This window comes from Tauraco erythrolophus, chromosome 24 (genome assembly GCF_009769465.1).
Source record: "Tauraco erythrolophus isolate bTauEry1 chromosome 24, bTauEry1.pri, whole genome shotgun sequence".
NCBI classification, from domain to species: Eukaryota; Metazoa; Chordata; class Aves; order Musophagiformes; family Musophagidae; genus Tauraco; species Tauraco erythrolophus.
Genome location: NC_141488.1, coordinates 7,619,305 through 7,639,869, shown reverse-complemented (window position 1 = coordinate 7,639,869; position 20,565 = coordinate 7,619,305). Strand labels below are relative to the sequence as shown.

At 42.5% G+C, this 20,565-nt stretch overlaps 1 protein-coding gene across 4 annotated transcripts in view; it reads right to left on the bottom strand.

Moving 5' to 3' along the window:
- THRAP3 (thyroid hormone receptor associated protein 3) overlaps positions 1-20,565 on the bottom strand; it is a 30,867-nt gene that overhangs the window by 4,733 nt on the left and 5,569 nt on the right. For 3 of the 4 annotated variants that reach the window (XM_086626277.1, XM_086626279.1, XM_086626280.1), the window contains exons 3-9: positions 15,232-15,315; positions 10,275-10,436; positions 5,764-6,672; positions 3,636-4,376; positions 2,531-2,703; positions 2,168-2,279; positions 1,846-1,930 (exon numbers count right to left, since the gene is read on the bottom strand). In XM_086626277.1, the coding sequence (XP_086482403.1) occupies positions 1,846-1,930; positions 2,168-2,279; positions 2,531-2,703; positions 3,636-4,376; positions 5,764-6,672; positions 10,275-10,411 (2,157 nt within the window). In that variant the 5' untranslated portion in view covers positions 10,412-10,436; positions 15,232-15,315. Of the gene's footprint in view, positions 1-1,845; positions 1,931-2,167; positions 2,280-2,530; positions 2,704-3,635; positions 4,377-5,763; positions 6,673-10,274; positions 10,437-15,231; positions 15,316-16,541; positions 16,987-20,565 lie in introns of all 4 variants that reach the window. The other variant, XM_086626278.1, reaches the window with a different exon arrangement.

The window sequence follows — 20,565 nt, the reverse complement described above, 5'->3', positions numbered from 1 at the left end:
GATACCTCAGATAGTGATTACTGATCAAAGTGGTAAGAGATGGAGGCCACTGAGTTGCTGCAACCAAGTGCACCTGGGAGAATGCCAACATCCCACTGACGTGTAGCCTTTAATGTCTGTCAAGAAAATTTACCTATAGCACTCCTTCCCCCTCGAGTGGAAGGCACCACGTGAAAGATGCCAAGAAGCCACCACAGGCGAAAGCAGGCGCTTCTCCACAGAATCCTAGCAAGTCTACTACTCCAAGCTACCCCTGGTGTTCCACTAAACAAACACCAACCAGCTGTATGAAAAACAACTAGGTTTGGGGTTTCTCTTTTTCACATTGTTAATTTACAAAAAAAAATAAAAATCTGGTAGTGATTGCTTTGAGTTCTATTTAAATTGCTACTTAAATAACGGATTACGGTAAGTCTCTTTGGAAAACGAGCAGCTGTGTTACCTGCGTATACTTTAAGACCAGTGGTACCTGGATGAGCTTCTGCTGACTGCACACACAGGAGCAGCACACGGGGACTGGCTGTGGTTCTGACAAACATTTAACTGAGCAGCAGCACGTCTGCAGAAGCCTGTGCACGACGTGCTAGCAACACCACAGAGCCTCCATGGCCGCGCTCAGCGACTGCGACTTTATTTACACAACTCTAGTCTTGGGAACTGAATGACTCTATATGCAACACACATCATATTAATCGTCTTGAATTAAATACAAAAGGATTAGTAATTCTCTAGCTATTAAATTTTTTACTTACATGAGTTTCTAAACACTTTTTTGTTTAAATAAATATGTCAAATAACGCAGGAGTGAGAGCAGGCGTTTTGTTTTGGTATTTTGCTCTTCTGCTTTCCCCAGGCAAAGAGCTTTAATTTCTACTCTGAGAATAAAACTGCTCCCAACACGGTGGATGACAGATAAGTGACAAAATCATCAGCAGCTCCCTTATGTGGTACAGCAAACACCTATTGGGGTTTGTGAGGGCACGTCTGTTTCACGGAAGGCTGGCGAGCCGTTTGGAAACCACGTTTATAACACACTCTGCCAAGCTGATGCTCAGAGTTCAGGCCCATCAAATCCATCTCACCATCGTCCATGTCAAGCCACAAGTGTGTTTGGAAAAAATCGGAAACAAATATGAAACAAGTAAGGTTTCAGCAGGACTGTTTAAAAATCTCTTCAACGTTCAACGTAAATATGTATGAAGGTGAATAAACACAGGTTAAAATCCCAAACATTCCACGTTAAGCCACTTTTATGATTGTTTACAGTGAGTGCGATGGCTTAACATTCATCTACTCAGAAAAGCTAATGCACTAAATTCCACATGGTCTGGATCTACTACAACAAGTGCTGAATGTTAAAGTAACAGCAATCAACAGAAATGGTACAGCAAGTTGTTAGAACAAAGTTTATCATCTGCTTAACAGTGTATTTGGTTTAGATAAGTATTTAGTTTTACTTTCCTCTTTTTGACATGCATGTCTTTTTGAAAACATGGTTGGAAATATCGCATGTATACAATTGATTTAATAATACTTACAAGCAGAAAAATATCACAAAAAGTCTCTTCTCTCATCATGGGCACTTGCTCCAAAAATCCTCTCTTTTTTCTCAAGCTCACCTCAATTGACTTTGGGGTCATTTACCATAGTCTAACCACTTCACAAAGGTTGTTGATACATTTTTAATAAAAATTAACCCTTTGTAGTTCATTTTTAGAATTATGCCCATCCTTAAAAGAAAAACACAAACTTAAGTAGAGAGTAATTTAAACAAAAACATCACTGTTAAGTTCATGCCCAATGCACTCATTTTGTAGAATTAAACTAATCAGAGTAACAGTTCACCTTGAAGCCAGGATCTCTGGAGCTTTTCGTTTCCTCTTGAGAGAATCCATGTTTTCTAAAAGTACTGGGAGATATATCTATCCTCCTAAAAGTAAAGAAAGTACACAGATATAATCTTGCTCATAAGAAGAATCTGAAGTTTTCAGATCAAATGTCATTTAAAGCAAACCAGTATTTCCAAAGGTACTTATAACTCCCCGTATTTTTCTGTTTTTCTGCTGAAGCTAGTCATACACTTGAATTATTCTAGAATTATTCCAGGGTTTAAGAGAAGGAGATGTGAAATACCCTGAAATGTCAGACAGTGTCTAATGGCACCAACCTGTGGATTTCAGGACTCTTTTTGTTCTTAGATGCGTCTTGTTCCATTCCTTTCTTTAGATATTTGGTAAAGCGTTCATTCAGTGTCATTCCCGACGACCCAAAGTGATGCTCTGTTGGGAGTTTGAACAAACAAGGCCAAAATATTAACACCACTTTCGTAAAAGGAAAGCACATCAGTCCTACAGCTTGGTTAAATTCAGGACACGTGAAGTACGCTGGTGATGAGCTCTAATGCTGCTTAAAAATTTCAATTTCAATCTTGAAATTGGCTATTTCTTCTTTAACCTTCCACTGGAGCTACCTTGTCTAGTGGCAGGTGTCCCTTCCCCTTCATCTGAGGGTACGTGGCCTTCTGACCTACCTCTTACATGATGGACTATAGTCACTATATGCTGAGCAAACAGTTCGGACGGACTTCGCTGAGACTGAGCAGACTGAATATGATGGAAAATCGAACGAAATTCTTGCTCTTTTTTGTTGCTGTGCACAAGGTCACGACACAGCTTGCGCTCCTGAGCCAATATGCCACTTGGACTAGAAAAAGAACAGACCACATGAGATAGAAGAACAGGGTAAAGGGAAGCCGTTTAAGATGATTCACGTTTCAGAAGTTGGAAGCTGACTGCATTTTTTATGGACTATTATGAAGGCACCTAAGAACACTGAGTAGCATGAGCAGGACGATTGTTTAAACATCGCTAAAACACACCGATCTGGGTCACTGTAACGACGTGGGTCACCTGTTGTGCTGTACTTGGAGGGCTGTGTAGGTATTGAACCCTGACGTCCTGTGAAACACACGCCTGTTCTTACACCACTAGCTGGCTGTGGCAATTTGCTACCGTTCCTAAATTAACCTCTACCATCTCACAGAGCGTGTTAACCCCTACTGGCTACTGCCATACAAATTTATGTTCTGGAATAACTTTTTACTGCCTTAAAATTTCTGGAAGCAATGCTGAAGTGGGTTCTAGAGCTTTCTGGAGTTCCAGTAACACTCTGTTGAGAATAACAGTAGTTAAACACTCTCCAGAGAATCAAATGTCATTTGAGCAGCACTGTAACTCCCCTGTACCACTAAGATTCTAGCAGCAAGTAGTCACTGAGTACCTAACTCTTCCCACAGCCCAGCGTAGCACAGATGCAGAAGTGCTTACATTCTGCATTAATCTTATATCTAGTCATAGAAAAGATTAGGAAAACTTATTTAACCTTCATGCTATACTTTCACCATCTGCAAACATCTCTAACCTCCTATCACACACACAAAAAAAGTGTCACACAAGTATTAACAAGTATTATAATGCCAGAAAAAAAATAATCTCTATCTGTAAAAAAACGAAAACTGTGAATGCAAAATTATTTAGCCTTCCTCACACTTGGGAAGAACATGAGGATCTCAGGAAGAGAAACAGGAAAAAAAAAAAATCACTATTTAGACTTCCCAAAAACCAGCAAATACTTACCGTGCAAGATCTTCATCGAAGGAATCCATTCGAATATTGACCTGGGCCTCACGAGTAATGGAGAAGGAGGACTTGCCAGGAGCTAGCCCCTCCACTTTGGTGCCTGGTTTCTCCTTTACCTCAGAAGCCTTCCTCAGTGGGGGGGAAGAACTTTTTTCCTGGCTGGATTTGTAAGTGGTCACTCTAAAATTCTTCTCAGGAACAAAGCCCCTGTGACCTGGCTCAGCTCTCTTGGCTGCTGGTCTCTCTTCTTTTTTTGCTCTTTCAGAATAGCTTTCCTCCTCCATTTCATCAGGTTTCCTTTGCTTCTCTTTTCCAGGTGGCAAGAACACCACCCCTTCCCATTTTCCTGGCCTCTCCTCTTCTTGACTTTTACTTGAAGTTGCTACAACTTTAGACATAAATTTGGGCTCATCATCAAATTCCGAATCTTTTCGGACTTTTGCCTTGTCTTTCTTTTCCTGCTCATCTGCTTCCTCTTTGCCATAATGACTCTCCTTGTGGAACTCCGGGACCTTTAGCTTGTCAAAGTCATCCCGGAACTTGTAGCGCTTGGGCGACTGGCTGCCACGGTATCCCTTCTCGGAGTCGGCTTTGGATGCATAGGAGTCAGATTTTGCCTTTCCATCTGTTGATCCCAACTCAGAGAAATTCCCTTTTTCTTTATTTTTTTCTTTGTCAACATTTGTTACTTTCTGTTCTTTGTCTTTCCCATTCTCAGTCTTCTGCTCTTCCAGATACCTGTTCATAAAACAGACGTGACAGCAGTTCTCTTATTAAAAATCAAAGAGGTTCATACTTCAGCTGAAAGCAGTCAAATTCTAGAGAACATCACGCTATACATGTACAGAAAGCTGTCTCTAGGCCCTAAAATAGTTAAGATGTAAAGCAGATTACTCAGCCTGGACTTAGACTTTTAGTTCTCAACAGATTCAGCAAATGTAGAAGAAAATGGATATGCAGAACTGATGAAATGAGGCTTAAGAACAAATAAAAAACAACTTACCCACAGATTCATTTTAAGGAAAATAGTAACGTCTTACCCACTCGGTTTATTTACTTACAAACCTGGTTCAGGAGAACAACACATCAAAACTTTCAAACTGGGCTGTTCTGCTTTAAACAACACACTGGAAATAAAAGCCTCAAAAGCTACTTCAAATTTTGGATGCAAGTTTCATAGGTAAGCTAAATATTTCATGACCGACTGTAAATACAAATAAGAGCAAAAAGGTTAACAGAGGAGAATATTTTGATGGAAGAAGACAAAACACTTCTAGTGAGAACAACAACTCATTGCAACCTAGTCTAAAGCATCAGAACCACGTTTTAAAGCACCCACTAAGCAACACCCCAGCTTTGAGGAAACACCAGTAAAGCCCAAGCACATTAGCTCAGTGCTTTGAAAGGCCCAAACGAGTTACAGAGCTTTTTATTTTTTTCTTTTTAAATTTCAGACACCCTTGATATAGAATCAGTGCAAAATAACTGTAATGAAGAGATTTAAAAGCACTCGTGAATGCCACTGTGTCTTTTTAAACCAAACGAACTGGCAGCGTTCTGACCAGGCACACAGAAACGCGGCGAGCTGGTGCCACCTGTGTGAAGGACGTCTTGGTTTGGTGATCATCTCGGTGCTTCGCTTCCTCGCACCGCCCACAAACACCGGCACAAGCGTGGCAGCTGCAGCGCCCCAGGCTGCTTGCAGCAGGACATGCACTAAGATTTAATTACATTTTGCTAATTTATAGTATCTAATGCAATTCAAGAATGCAATATTTAAAAAAAAATAAAGGTCTCTAACTGAAAAGTAACTAACCTAGAAAGGCAAGCTTCCCGTGTGCACTGCCAGGGAATCACGGGGCACATCTTCACTTCAAGCACTCATGAGCTATCAACACTTTTGCAGGAACCTACACAAACTTGTGAGCTACCCAAGCCAGGAAACTAACTCCAGCTTCCTACAACGCAGGGCCAGGTCTGTGTTTTGTTCTTTAATTTAGACAGGACCATGCCCAAACGGTGGCAGCTGGCACGCACCGAGAACCCTCACGGCGCTCATGGAGAGCGCTTACACGTGCCAGCTGGCTTGCCAAAACACTGCAGCACAACAAAACGCATCACTTGCCTTTTGGAGAAGGCTCCTCCTCCAGGAGCTGTGGTTTCCTCCTTCTGAGATGTACCGTAAATCGAACCGACTGGCGTGGGACTTTTGCACACAGGGCTCTTCCTCGTTGGGCTCAAGCCTGCCGAGCCGTGGTCAAACGGGCTCTGGTGAGAACCTGCCTGGAAGGAGGAGCTGCTGCTTTGTAAAGCAGAGCCCATCTGTGAGGGGCTGGACAGTGGAGGGCTCGACTTCTGCAAGGGACTTGGCCGAGGAGAACGCCGCCTCACCACGACCGACTGGAGAGGGCTTTTTAACGCAGGGCTGCGTTCCCGCGGGCTGAGCTCGGACACAGAAGCTCCTCTCGACGCCGAGCCTGTACCATAGGTGGCCGCATCTTGCCATGGTTTCGACCCCTCAGACGCCTTGACGTCTTGAGCCGCTGCTCCTGAAAAGGGCTGCTCCTTAGACTCATCACCTTGATTATCTCCTGCAGCCTGAGACGCCCGGGCATCCTTGGAAGATGACTTTTTCTCCTTTCCAGATTTACGCTTGGAAGACTCAACTCGGCTATGATTTGAGGAAGACCGGGAAGAGGAAGACCTCCTTGACCGATCAGAAGATGACTTATCAGAATTCCTAGAATGACTTCTAGACCTTGGTGAAGGAGACCTTCTCTTGGGTGAACGAGAGCGTGACCTCCCTCTACGAGGGCTATACGCTTGGCGATAGTTTTGCCAGTTTGACCTGTAATTCCCATATCCTCCTCTGTTATACTGGCCCCACGGGTAAAATCCTCGATTCCGGCCTCGAAAATAATACGGTCTCCTGTATCCTCTGTTATGACCTCTGAAATCCCGGTTCTGATAGACTCTCGGATGGTTCCTTTCTCTGTTATGAGATGGAGAATAGGATCTTGAACGGGATCTAGAACTGCCAAAAGAAAAAAATCACACAGATATTTTAAAGTGTATTCCTCTGTCACAAGTTTGAGTCCTTACGAAAAAAGAACTGGAAAAACGAATTCCTAAGCTGCTAAAAGTAATTTATTTGGTTTACCCTCATCCATTTGCCCTCAATAAACTGCAGTGGAACTAACTTGCGTCTGTGATACTGTCAAACAAATATGTGACTTCAGGATCACTGCAGAGGCCACTACGAGTACACACTGCTCTTCATTTTTCTAGGGTGAACACGGCTGCTATCCAGCCTCAGGAAAAGGGACAGATCTCAAACCTTCAGCCCTAGGTTACACCTCACCTTAGATCTCCTTCACAACAGAAGCCTTTCTTTATGCAGGTCATGCTACCATTATTGGAACAGATTAAAAATCTTCCTCTGCTGTCCCTCAGTTATCTCATGTGCTTTTGAAATCCTGGCGAGATGAAACCGTGCTTCTTTGCCCGGTGAGCTAATAAACTGCTACAGCTCAACAGGAGAAGAGCAGTACTGGAGCGCACAGCAAGCTGCTCTGCATTTCAAGTTTTGGAAGGTGCACCCCTTGCCACAGTTCTGAAGCTGGAGCTCCACCAAGCAGCAGGACAGCAGAGGGACATGCTTGCTCCCCAGCCCAATGCCGGGAGATGGCACTGCTCGGTGTCCCTCCGCGCCCACCACAGCGGGTGAGAGCTCTCAAAGAACAGAACTGGATCCAAGACAAGTACAAAGCCTGTAAGAATACAGATTCAAGCAGCAAAAGATTGAGGGATAATTGTTCCAATAGCCTCTTCCATTAAATTTTTGGAGCTGCAGTTGTGTAACTGCAAAAAAAAAAAAGCCTCACTGTAGCTCAGGATTAAATGCCAACTTTGCAGTATTTCACAGCTGTTGGAAAAACACAAACTTCTGAGGAAAGTCTGAGATTCTAGCAAGTTTGCATTGGTAAAACAGAAAAAGCTTCCAAACAAGTAACTTTAAATAGAAAAGAGATTTTTCCAACTGGACTTTTAGTAAACAGTATTCACTGAAATCATTCCCACTGTCCATTACATTAGGAGAGCGCCAGGCAGCTCCGAACCACTCATCAGCCACCCCAACAGACGTGCACTTCTGTTGCACACTGGCAACTAACTCCCAACTCCCTGCAGCCCCCTCTCTGCCCACCCCTCAAGCCCTGCAAGGAACGCAACGCTGCCGCTGAGTTCCTACACCATTAGCGTGCAGAAAGGAACTTCAGGTCTGGTTTTGGTGTTTCCCCCTATCAAATACAGTAAGCTCAGCAGGAAACAGTCTATTCATACTACAGTCATTGCTAGTTTAATGATAGTTTTAACATATGGCTCATCCTTTACTTCAAACAACCAAAAAACCCACGCAACTTAATCGGAGACACCTCCTCGTTTGAATAACGAGAAGGAAAAGCCCAGAGGCAGGTGGCAAGAACCAGCTGTGAGGAGCCCTTGTCAAAAGCACTAAACACACACGTTCCCATTTTCAGACAACTGCTGCATTTGTGATCAATTACCAGCAAGGGATGTGTTGTAAGCTGCTTCCAAAATCTGTTCTATCATTTTAGAGAGGCTTGCAGCAGGAAAATTTCACTCCAAAAGTTGTAAAGACTATTTACAAGAAATCTTTTCAGAAAAATACCGTAAATGTTATGCAAAAGAACCATCACAAGTAATAATTCTCCCAACTCTAGCAGCCCCTGCAGCGAGCCAGCTAACACACACTGCTCCAGGTCTAAAGCACCTACCACTTTACAACAGGTAAAAACAAAAAATAAAGTTGTAAAGAAAGTAAGAAATATTAGGCAGACTCCAGCATGGCAAGGTAATCGTTTTCGTTGTGTATGCTGAAGCACACAATAATAGATTTTTATGCCAAGATAACATATGAGACCTACCTCAGAGAACATCCTAACGCCATGCAAGATGGCTTGTCTGTACTAACCTCCTCCATTTGGATTCTTTTTTAAAAAAGGAGTTATTTACAAAGCACAAGTAGATTCAGCAGCAGCACAGAAGAAACGATCATGTTTGCACAGGTTTTGTCTTTGTTTCAGCTGTCAAAGTTCCTTCATAGCTAAGCAGATATTCCCAAATGACCACGTATCTTCCAGCATTCCAGCTTCCTTCTGTGAAGAACTCTGCTTGACTCAAGTCTCCGCCTCTAATTTAGTTTTGCCATGTCCTTCTCTTTCCAACTGCACATTTATTAGAGCCTCTGCATTTAAAAAATCTCTGTAATTGTTAACAGTTGCATGTGCTTACAGCATAATGACTTTCAGAATACATGTTTTAATTTAAGATTAGTGAAAAAGCAGCTGAACATCATTATACCCAGCCCAACTGGAATGTCTTTGCCGGATACAAAATGCTTAGCCAAAAGAAAAGGAAAAAAACAGATATCCCGATATCCAGGGAAGAGATGAGCCTTTAACTGGCCTGATCAGAAGCCATTCAGGGAGGTAAGAACAACTATTACGCACATTAATGACTTCTCAAAACTAACTGCAGTGAAATTAGCTTTATCTACTTTGTCCATCCAGAAATATCATTTCTGTAACTGACTCCTGTGTGTTGAGGCGAGGGGCAGGGAAACAACAATAAAAATTGCCCCTACCTTCGACAGCAGTATCTTAAACTGACATTAGAACTTGTTTGAATTCATTTTTAGAAACAGGGGAAAAGCACACAACGTCTGCAAAGGCCCCTCAAGTCTGGAATCAATTAAATTAAAAGCTTTTAAAAAAGCCAAAGATGTTTAACACAACAAAGGAGCACATTTTGCTAAGGACCTTCCCAACTCTTCCCCACTCTGACCAGGAACACAAACTCTCTCACAGCAGTAAAGCAAATGTCTGATCAAAAGCATTTATCAATCTCTAAAATAATCTCAGGTCAGGATAAAAAGGTATGATTTTTTTTCACTTTGTCCTGTTTTGGCAATTTCAAACACCATCATTAACCACGAGTACCTTTAATATAGGAAATTGGATCTCGGAGATCGTGTACTCAGCGTTAGGAAAAGCACAACAGGCTGTCCCACTACCTACAGCAGCAATTAACAACTGCAGAAGAACATGGGGGGAAGAACACACGTGCCTTTTGACACGGGCTTCTATTAATAACTTGGAGGAAAAATGAAGTACAGAAGTCTTCTCTAGGGGCCCAGTCTAAAAAGGCTGCAACAACTTCCCCGTGGACTGTATTCCCAACAAAATGAGCTGTACTAACAAAAACCCCTTCTGATTTAACAGTAGAGTATCTGTTAGTACTCATACTAGAGGAAAGAGACGTGCACGGAAAAGTAAAGCTATTGTTCACCAAAAACCATGCTACAGAGATTAGGTTAAGGGCTCAAAAGAAGTATTTTGACAATGCTGAGAAACAGTCACAATTTATTCTCCTAGCTCATGGAAAACACTTCAGAACAGCTCAGGCTGGCAGGAAACAGCCTAAGACACAGGATGCTATCTGTCCTAGAATCTAATCAAAGTCTTTCCCTGGAAAAGAACTAAGTGACAAACCATCTGAGCAGGACAGAGAGGAAAAACAGTTGCACCCTTGGGCTTCAGAGCTGCACGCACTCACCTAAGCCTGCGTTTTCTTGAGCGTGAGACAGAACGAGAACGGGAGCGAGACTTGGAGAAGGAACGGGAGCGGGATCTTGATCCAGACCTCGAACGGGAAGAACGGGATCCCGATTTTGATTTGTTGGTTTTAGACATCTTTGCAAGCACCTGTCAGTTGCACCTGAAGGAAAGAGGGAAACAGAAGTATTTCAAAAATGAAGTCACGTGGCAGATTTGAGAGAACAGGCAACATCTGGCAGCCTGACAAACCAGAGTGACATGAAGCTCGACAAGACTGGAAACAAGAACGTCTGAAGTGGCTGCCTAATAGCAGATGAATGGTGTTGGGCTCAGAATAGAAGGTTTATTTCAGTCTAAGGAGGAAATCTGCAAAAAGAATAAAAGGCTTTCAACCCAGAGTAATTACAAATTTGAGAGCTACAGCTGAAAGCAGCAAGTTAATGCAAAACCCAGGAGCAGGCAGAGGCCACGCTGCTAGCTTAAGCAAGAAACCCTTTAGAGAGACAAGCCATTTCCTTTCAGTCACATCACTGTCATACAGCCAGCTGTCACTGCGTCCAAGAACAGCGAGAAACAAAAAGGCTTACCGTGAAAAAAAAAAACAAACCAAAACACAGCACCAAAAAACTCACCCCCTAAAGTCTTCTCTAAATTTTCAGAAGGAATCATGACCAAAAATGATAATCCAAGATACATGATCACAACCCTGTTTGCACAGATCTGCCTTGCTATGATGCTCACAGTAAATCCTGGACATGCATCCTGTGCAGGTCATGCAGTTGCCATGATCAGTTACAAGTGTGTATCATCCAGGGAGGAGTTCTGCTGCAGCCAGAATAACTCAGACCTCTTTCCAAATATTCACAGAGTCATTCAAGCACTAAAGACAAAGCACGTCATCGTTCATCATGAGAGCTGGTACTTTCCAGAAATGGGAAGTTGGCTTTTATTTTAAAAATCATGTTACATGTTCCCATTCTTCCCTTCACTATATTAAAGATGCTGTATCGATTCAACTGAACTATTTTAATATATTCCACAGTGCAAGTATGTAGGGAAAAAAGAGATTTTAATGCTTCCCGTTACATTAGGAAAAAATAAATCACACCAGGGATGAAAATCAAAAAGCACTACCACTGAAGAAGCAAAGTTCCTTCTTATGCATGGTCATTTTTCAGAGAAAGAACGTGTGAAAGGCATTTATAAATAGTTCCTTTTCATTTACTAAATACATCTGTTGAAACAGCCACATCTCCTAGTCCATTGGCCAAAACAATCACAAGTTCAGCACAGTAAACCCAAACATGGAGGAGAAGCAGAAGAAACAAATGGTAACAGGAACTACTAGAAGACACAAGAGGGTGATCTAAATTGGAATCTAAACCAGGGAGCTGCTCCCAACTGACTCCTTAGGGGCTTTCATACAATAAAACCAGGAAAAAAAGTTACATGCTTTAAGATTACAAACAAATCCCATAAACTATGTAATTTCAGGATAGTTCTCTACTAAATGACAACTCTGTAGATCAAGAACAAACTACACTCAACATACTATGATCTGTAAGTTACCTTTATCTACACTGAACTCCACACTGCTTGAAATATTTTAATAGACTAATATAATTAAAACAGCTTTTGCCACAGCTCGTGGCGTCTCTTCTAGGAGAAATAAATCATTTTCCAAGAAAAATCACGTGGTTAGAGCTGACTGACCAAGTGGAGTAAAAGTAGCAGCAACTCTCAGTAAGCCCTGAGAAGGCTCCAAACTAGACTGTAGACGTATCACTTGCTTTGAGCTGTTTAAGAGTCTTTGTATTTTACTTTGATCCACAGCACTTACCAGCCAAACATTAGTTTGCTATGTGTGATGCGTGCCAAAGCTCTCTTCAAAGTTTTTTTTTATCTTTGTCAATATTTTTGAAGTTGATTCATTCCTAACATGTGAGGTAACTCCTACGAGAACAGAAACTGAGTTGCTGTGCTCTATCAGCACTCCAAAGGTTAAGCAAACCAAGTATTGGAGTCATCTCGGCTCCCCTGTGTTAACACTGCAGTTGCAAACTTCTTGCAATATACATTTAATTGTTGTGAGAATTAGTGACTGACTCAGATAAAACATCTTCAGCTGGTAAGCCAAGAAAACTGTTTGGAAATAATCTGTTCTTACAAAACATCCTAAGGATTACTCCGAGTCTCAAGAAAGAGGTGCCTGTAAACGGAGCAAAGGCAAAGTGAAAGCCCTCACGGAGCCCAGGGGATGCCACTCAAACACTGGAAGGTGAAACGTGTCTCGTGCTGAGAGGGGACTGCAGTGGAAGCGTTAACATGGCACTACGGAAACTTGTTAGCAACCTGCTCTGCCAGAGGTCATCTTCCCTTCCTGCTCACAGCTTCAGACCTGCCTTCCCACCACACCAGCTCCACCACTACCTTGAGAGGGACACAGCTGATCCCTGCTGCCTGATCCAGGCCTCCTCTCCCAGCAGGGACAAGCACGACTGCACACATCTGGAGGGCATGCGCCCCTGGAAACATTGCCAGGGATTTTCAAAGCTCTGCTTTTTTGCTTTGTCTTGTCTGCAGACCCAGTTACAAACAGTCCAGATGATCTTGCCAAGTGGTATAATCTCACATTCAAAAACATCTGCACTGATCCTGAGTGCGCTGAGTTTAAAAGTTCTGGTGAGGTATCACCCTGTTTGGAAACAGGCACCTGACATCTTATTTATCTGCCATAAAACTACACTGTAACATCCCTCATCATTCAACACACCCCAGATCTGAAGAAACAATCTGTATGCCAAATTAGTTCCCTAAATTCACCCACCCCACACTGATTTGAAATTAGTTACGTTTACTGAAAGCCAGATCTGAAATCACTGAAGTTGGTCCCTGAAAGAAATCTAACAGCGAGCTGGTGAGTCTGCTGAAAGCACACTGCCAAAGCAAATTATTAAGCATTATAATTTTTTTTAGATTCTTATTGTAAGAAACATGGACATTTCAGCAGAAAACATGAAAATCTGCAGATTCTCTCGTTCTGTGAGTACCACCAACTCAGAGGTGTAAAGTTCAGTCTTCTCTGAAAATTAGCAACAGACAATGCTTCACTGAACAGTACAACAAACCAGCAAACATCTCTTATTGGAATAAACCAGTTTGAATCCTTCTTCCATAGCTTATGGAAAGCAGAGGTAGAAAGTTTGCTTGAGCTGTGAAAGTCTTTGACAGCAATCAGTGACTCCAGTGAATCGGATTTCTTCCAGCAGAACACTGACTGCCACATTACTCGCATCCCCTCCCTGGCACCAGCGATTTCCCACCCTGACCCAAAGGCACGCACCGGGAACTCTTCAAAGCTGTTTCTTGGGAAGGAAACAGGCACACAAGCTGATCAGTTCTGCGTGTAGTTTTAGTAATATTTATACAAGCTACTTCATTCTGGAAGTTCTTGAGCTGCTTTAAGATAACTTTTTTTCCCCACACTACAAACAGTGCCATTCAGAAAGGGAAGACTCTCACAAAGGCAGCTAACGCTACGCTGCACAGAATGAGCTCTAGTCGAGAGCAACGAGACTTTCGTCTTTATAAAACCGGTGTGAATCTTTAACATTTACACAGAAAAAGCCATAAAACCCTGTTTTCTAAGGACCTTATCCAAACAGGACTCCTACTGCGAATTGTAGGCAGCTTGAGTCATCTACCAAGGGAAGACAAAGGCCGAAGTCTCTCCTCTTTGATGTTTAGCAGTAACCTTTGCAGACAGTGCTCTGCAGAGATCTACTTCCTAAAGAACCAGAGCAAGAATTAACACAGATACCTCTGAGGATATTTCTGCTGATGTGCAGTTGGACTAATTACTACCTTAACAACAAGGCCCATGTAGAAAGCTCCCATCCTGCCAATACAACAAACTGTTGTTCATCTACATGCCCACCTTAATCCACGTCATGACAGAGGTTACAAATGTTCTGGTTTACAAGAATGTTTCTAATCCAGACTGATTCTGTGAACCCGTTCGTATGCGCCCTACTGACAAATAAGGAGAGGTCTGACATGGAGAACCAACAAATGGCCTGGAAGCCTCTCATTCTCAGAGTAAGTGTTTCCTAAAATTTGGAACCTGTTTCAAGAAGCAAAGTTTGCCTTCTCCATTTCTAAATCCTCACAGTGATCCATCATACCACTCAAAGGGGTGAAAACGATGGAAGAGCAAATGGTTCTGCTATGCAAACCACAACGGACTTTGCCTGGAAGACAAACTTTTGTCATGAGACAGTGACAGCAAAGTTAATGTTTTACCTGTTTTAATTCCCCGGCAGAACTCAAAAGAACAGCTCAACTCTGCTGCACAGCAATGAAAAAAGTCACTGTCAAGAGTCTCTTACTGCTGTACACTTCCACAGCTTCAGAACTTAATTATTCCAGATAGTTAAGCAGAACTTTTATGGCGACTGACTGAAATCAGTGCCACACTTCAGCAAAAGAACAAATTGGGAGGGGAGGGGGAAATACGAGGGTTTAACAATTTAGATCAGTATGGCGTTTAACAATCTGGTCAATTAAAGTATACAGGGGAAGCACTCCTTTAGTCCCAAAAGTCACCGGGACGTAAATCCAAAAATCACTCAACACAGCAATAACCAAAACCAAGTAGGCACCACCTCTTCCAGGACATTCAAGAACACGTTACAAAATTGTTCTATTTTACCCTGACGTTTACCAGCTATTTGGAAAGACAGGCCAAAATATTCCAAGACATAAGGTTGAAGTTTTTTTCTTCAAATCCTGCACAGTCCTTTTGGCACAGCAACAGTAACAATGAAAAAATAATTCAACTGATACCGTTTAGTTTGCAGTATGACCAGGACAGAAGGGTGATAAAAGAAGGTGCCAAATCCCAAGGCAGGCAGTTTTCCCACTTTTGAAGATTTTATTTTCCACTGTGTGCCTACCTGCTTGAGCAGGTTCACACCTTGCACCCTTCAATAGTCAGGTGTCACCGTCTCAGCTGTCAATTAGGAAATCAGGAAGCAAACCTGCAATGAGAAGAAAATGCACTGAAGCATCTTTGTGTGCACACTGTGATACTCCCTGCTGCCAACGAGCAACAGGGGCCCAGCTTCCTCAAGCTGTCGTCCAGTGCCGCGCTCATCACGTCTGAAGTCTTTCAGCAGAGAGCGAACGCTGCAGGAGTTCATCGCCCACTTCACCACGAATTCCTTCATGTGCTTTTATGAAGAATGGAGTTTTTAAAACGGTTATTCAAGCTTTCAGAACTTTAAGTCCACTTGTTCGCTCCTTCCTCCGCCCCCCTGCCCCATCCCACCCCCTGTTACACACATACTAATTGCTGCCATTACACCGGTACAGCTGCATTGAAGTCATTTCTCTCAGCTCATTTGTATGGTCTTACTGGACTCAGGACTAAGGATTTTCCCATACTGTTAAAGAGAATCCACAAGCCAAGAGACACGATTGTTTTCCTGACAAATCCATCCATGTCGCCGTCTTCAAAGGGTGCCACCAGTCCACTGAGCTGTTTTGACAGGTCTACAATTACATTTCAGTATCCTTCCCCGCACTGCGAGAGGAGTGTAAGTTTTAAAAAAAGAAAACAACAGTAAACACAACCTCATAAATTACTGCATGTTATTAAACTCCTGATCCAACAGCGGGAATGTCATTTACCCTGTGTTCAACCATAAAATGAACTTGTTTAAAGCTATTAATTTCTTCTGTTTACTTCACTGAAAAAAGGTTTCGCGGCTACTTGAAGATTACACTTTCTCTGAAGCAGCAATTAAGTCCTATTCCCACCCAAAACGGAAGGTTGTATTGCAAAGTTTCGTGTTTTCTAAATCATGCTTACCAATCTTTGAAAAAAGCCAAATAAAGCACAGATTTTTTTTTTTTTTTACTGTTGCCATGTCCATCTGTCTAAAGGCCCGTGAAAGACAGCAATCTTGACTTCTACCTTACAAGGACCTTCGACATTCAGCCTTGTACAGGGGCTACCAGAAAAAAAAAAATCCCCATAACCATTTTTTCTTGCTTTGTGATAAAACATTTGGGTTTTGTTTGTTTTTCAGCCTGTCCCCCAAACACCAACATCACCACAAATATCTGGTACAATGCACTGTGCACAGGTGGAACCCAGATGAAAAGCTGGCTGAATCGTGTTTGTAGAACGCTGTTCTCATTTTTGGAGTACTGCTACAAAAAAAAGAACCAAGACAACACACAACAAGCAAGGACAGCTAACCTTTCTTCCAGATATGGAAAGGAAAGTAGGAAACGTGCTCAACGCTCTCTGCTGAAGCAGAATCATAGTCCAGGAGTTTCGTGTTCCAGAACACTGTTGAGAACATTTCTATAGGCCAAGCCATGGGTGAAATGAAGAACGTTTCTAGTTTTCACAAAGCCTTTTTCCAGGAATTTGTTTCCTGTTTCCAACTGGCCTGTATTACTTTAATGACTGTCTTTTTCCATCCTCAACTCCTTTTTTTGCAGTGTTTCAAGCAGCACTCAGCATTATTTCAGACCTTTCACAGGTGTTAAAGCAGAACCACCACAATCCTGCACGGAAAAGCCATCTAACAAAACGTTACAGCTGACATCCCTCCATCTCAGGCACGTCATCGAGGATGGTTGTATCATGCAGCACCACGATTTGCCGGCTCAGAGAGAAAAACACAGCAGGTATGTCCCTACCAAAAGAAGCAATTTATTTTCTTCATATCTGTCTCTAATACACTGAGCATAAACTCTGAGAACATTTGGAAGCAAGTGATGGACAGCTTATGTACATACCTTACAAGTGTGCACAGTGCTGTAAAACTTGGTGCAGGAGTTTCGGTTTATTAAATGTTAACTTGCAAATATCACATATTTTGTAAAGGCATTTATAGAAAGCTCTGTATAATTGTGGAAGGAAAACAGAAATGTACTTGTTCCTTTCTGGCTATCATTTAACAGAACAGTTATAGTTTATTTTGCTGTAAGACCCAAAGCAAACAAGATAGCACCTCATTAGAGAAAATATTCCTGCCTGGGCATCTCGTCGTCCATTCAGTGTTCACTAGCATAAACGTTCAGTCTGGCAAGAAACATCTGAACCGCCTTAATTATTGGGGAACAAAAAAATTAATTCTCCTTCAGCCAACTCTACAATTCATAATCCTGAGCTCCAAAACCCAAACAAGATTAGTTAAAAGAAAATCTTAAAATCTTTCTTAAAAGAAAATCCTACAAAATCCTTACAAAGTGTACTTTATATAACAGAGTGACAGCAATCACACAGAAATAAACTTATAAAAAAGTCACAGAACTACACAGTAAAAAAATCAGTCTCATGTCCCACAAACCAGCTTTTTAACATTTGGATAAGATATCTAAAAGGCTTACATCAATTTAAACTGTGGCAGCGTCTGTCCTAGCCCAGAAACACCTCTACGAATTTAAAATCCCAGAATATAAACGTTGTTTATTGCTGTTTGACCCCATATCCCAATTAGCGCTCTACAAAGAAATCAAAGATATTAGAAAATGCTGACAGGAACAGAAATGTCAGCACTGTGCTCTTTTTGAAAGCATTGAAAATAACAGAGGCAGAAAATCTGCCTCCCAGAGAAGAAGAGGAGGCAAGTGGCACCTGTAGAAACGTCAGAAGACCTGGGTAAAACTGCCGCTATGAAAAACTGCCACGTACCAGGTAAGCTGCAATGACAAACTACAGGAAATAAAAAGTGTCAAATAAAACACAACAGTAACTAACAACTGCCTTTTAAAGTTAATTTCAGTATGATCTTGTTTCAGTTTAGCTATCTACCCACAGAACGAGAGCTGCACTATGCAATAGCAAATTGCTACTTGAACACCGAGTAGCACCAGTATAAACAAACTGGTTAAACAAGCCAGATGTGAGCAACGGGGCTAATGCAAAACCACACGTGGAACTGTAATCCATGTGGTCCTTCGCACCTCCTCTCGTGCCTCACTGCACTCAGTAACAGCAGCCTGGCACTAGTGTCAAATCAGAGCCATCTCTGTCCGCTAGACGTGTACCTGGCAAAGAACAGCAGAGCTATTCTATTTTTTCCTGCAGCAAGTGCCCCAGCAGGGCATTTTCCACCCTGTGCACGAATTCCCTGGAAGGACCAGCAGCGCCTGCACCTGTCGAGGCTGCTGCGGGGACCGCAGCACGCTGGCAGCTCAGGCCAGGGACACAGCTAGAGGGCACCCCGAAACCCGCTGCCCCTCAGCCCAGCCACGGTCAGCACAAAGGCGCTGACTCCTGCTTCTCCTTGCAGCTCCCAGCTCTGTGCTGTATCAAGGAGCAAATCAAAATAACGACCGTAGCAGTGTCACTATCACAAACCCCTGCGTTAGATTAGAAGTTGACAATAAGATTCCTACATCAGTGAAGTCTGACAGCCATCAATACACTGAACTGAAGCTCCTGTTCTACAAGAGCAGTCCAGAAGCAGGACAGATTAACCTTGCTACGCATGACAGCTGTGTAAAAATTGATTTCCCAGCAAGCTTTATACCCCAGTTGCACGAGATTTTGCTGTGAACTTACTTGAAGTGGAAAAAAGTTTCATCTATCCACATGCCAGAGCACAGTGGAAGTGCCAGAGTGCAGAAAGCACACGTTGGTTTTGCTAGTTCAGAAATCCAAGTCGAACGACCTCGCTTTCCGCTTGCTTCTCCCTTTTCAAGCCACAGTTTGGTCTTGCACCAAAAATTAAGCATGCTCTTGATATCCACGGAACAGTTCAGGGGAAGGAAAAAGAGCCACCTGTACAGCTCCCACTGCTGGTCAGGGGCACTGCAAATTAACATGCTATTTCTAATCATCCAGTTCAAGTGTCATTAGGGCAACAAAAAGCAGAACAATTCCTCTCCCTAGATTAAGAACCCAGCACACGTTTTCAGGAGATTAATGACACAAGTTAAACTAAAGCCTACAGCTACATCTACCAACCTCCTGAACAAAAACGTTCCTGGACACTGCTAAACCCAAATCCAACAAAAACCAAACCAAAACAGGGTGTTCTACTTTAATACACACCAAACGTGCTTTGGGGAAAAAAAGCTCAGGTTATTCTGCCATGGCAAGAGAAGCGCTGGTTTGTCAACAGCAGTCCCAATTTCTCTCTAGTCTAAATGCTTTCAAAATGCAGATTTTCCTTCAAGCACGTGTGGGTTTTCACACAATTAATCTAAACCCTAAAGAAGTTTAATATCAGCTCCAGCCCCGGCTTCAGATAATCAGAAGTAGGTTCTGCAGAGTGGCAGGAAGGCTCTTTACAGGTTCTTCCACAAAGGACTGATTCTGCAGATTACAGTGCTGAACAATTCCTTTCCAAACAATTTGACCAGCTATAAACACCAATCAGTGACTTGAATTCTGACACTAGTTACTTGGCTAAAAATTATTTTACATATCTTTGAGCTTAAAAAGTCTTATGTTGTTATTCAGACAGTTTGGTGATAGGGAGCTCAAAGAAAACAAATCCAAGAAAAAGCTGATTAGAAATCTGAATGGTTTTGTTACAAAAGTCAGGTAGTTGGATTTTCTGTTAAACGTGGAATAAAACCATTCATAATTACAGAAAAAACCCACAACACCAAACACCACTTCATCAGCTTTTTGCTTCCAAACCTCCACAGCCCGGGAACAGACAAGCAGAAAAATCAGATCTTTCTCAAAACGAACGAGTCCCTCGCAGTGCAGCCCTGCGATTTTGGACAGTTCTCGGACGTGAACTGAACCCTGTCAAGGCTGCTGGGGGTCTGTGGATCCTTGTGCCTGTAGTTTCAGAAGCAGGAAATGGTCCAATTTACATAAGAAAACTATTCACAAATCAGTTAATCGAAAGAATTCAAACTGGTGTGCAATCAAAGTTATTGTGCTCCTCCTCTGCCTACATTCAGCCCGTATCCCGGGCTAAGCAATAGTCAGCTGTTCTACTACCCAGTGACCCCTCCCCACTCCAGAAGGGGAATTAAGAAAAGGAAGGAAGACCCATGGGTTGAGGGGAGAACTATTTTATAACTTAAATAAAATTATTATTAATAATAATAATAATAATAATACACAGACAAGTGATGTAGGGTGCAATTGCTCACCACCCCTTGACCAATGTCCAGCCCCTTTCCAGCTAGTGATCCTGGAGCAGGAAAATCCTGAAACTGCAATCCCAGAAGAGAGAGGGAGTGGGCCTTGGGAGCAGAACAATGGGCAAGACCCTCCAGGGACAGCGACCGTTGAGAAGGCGAAT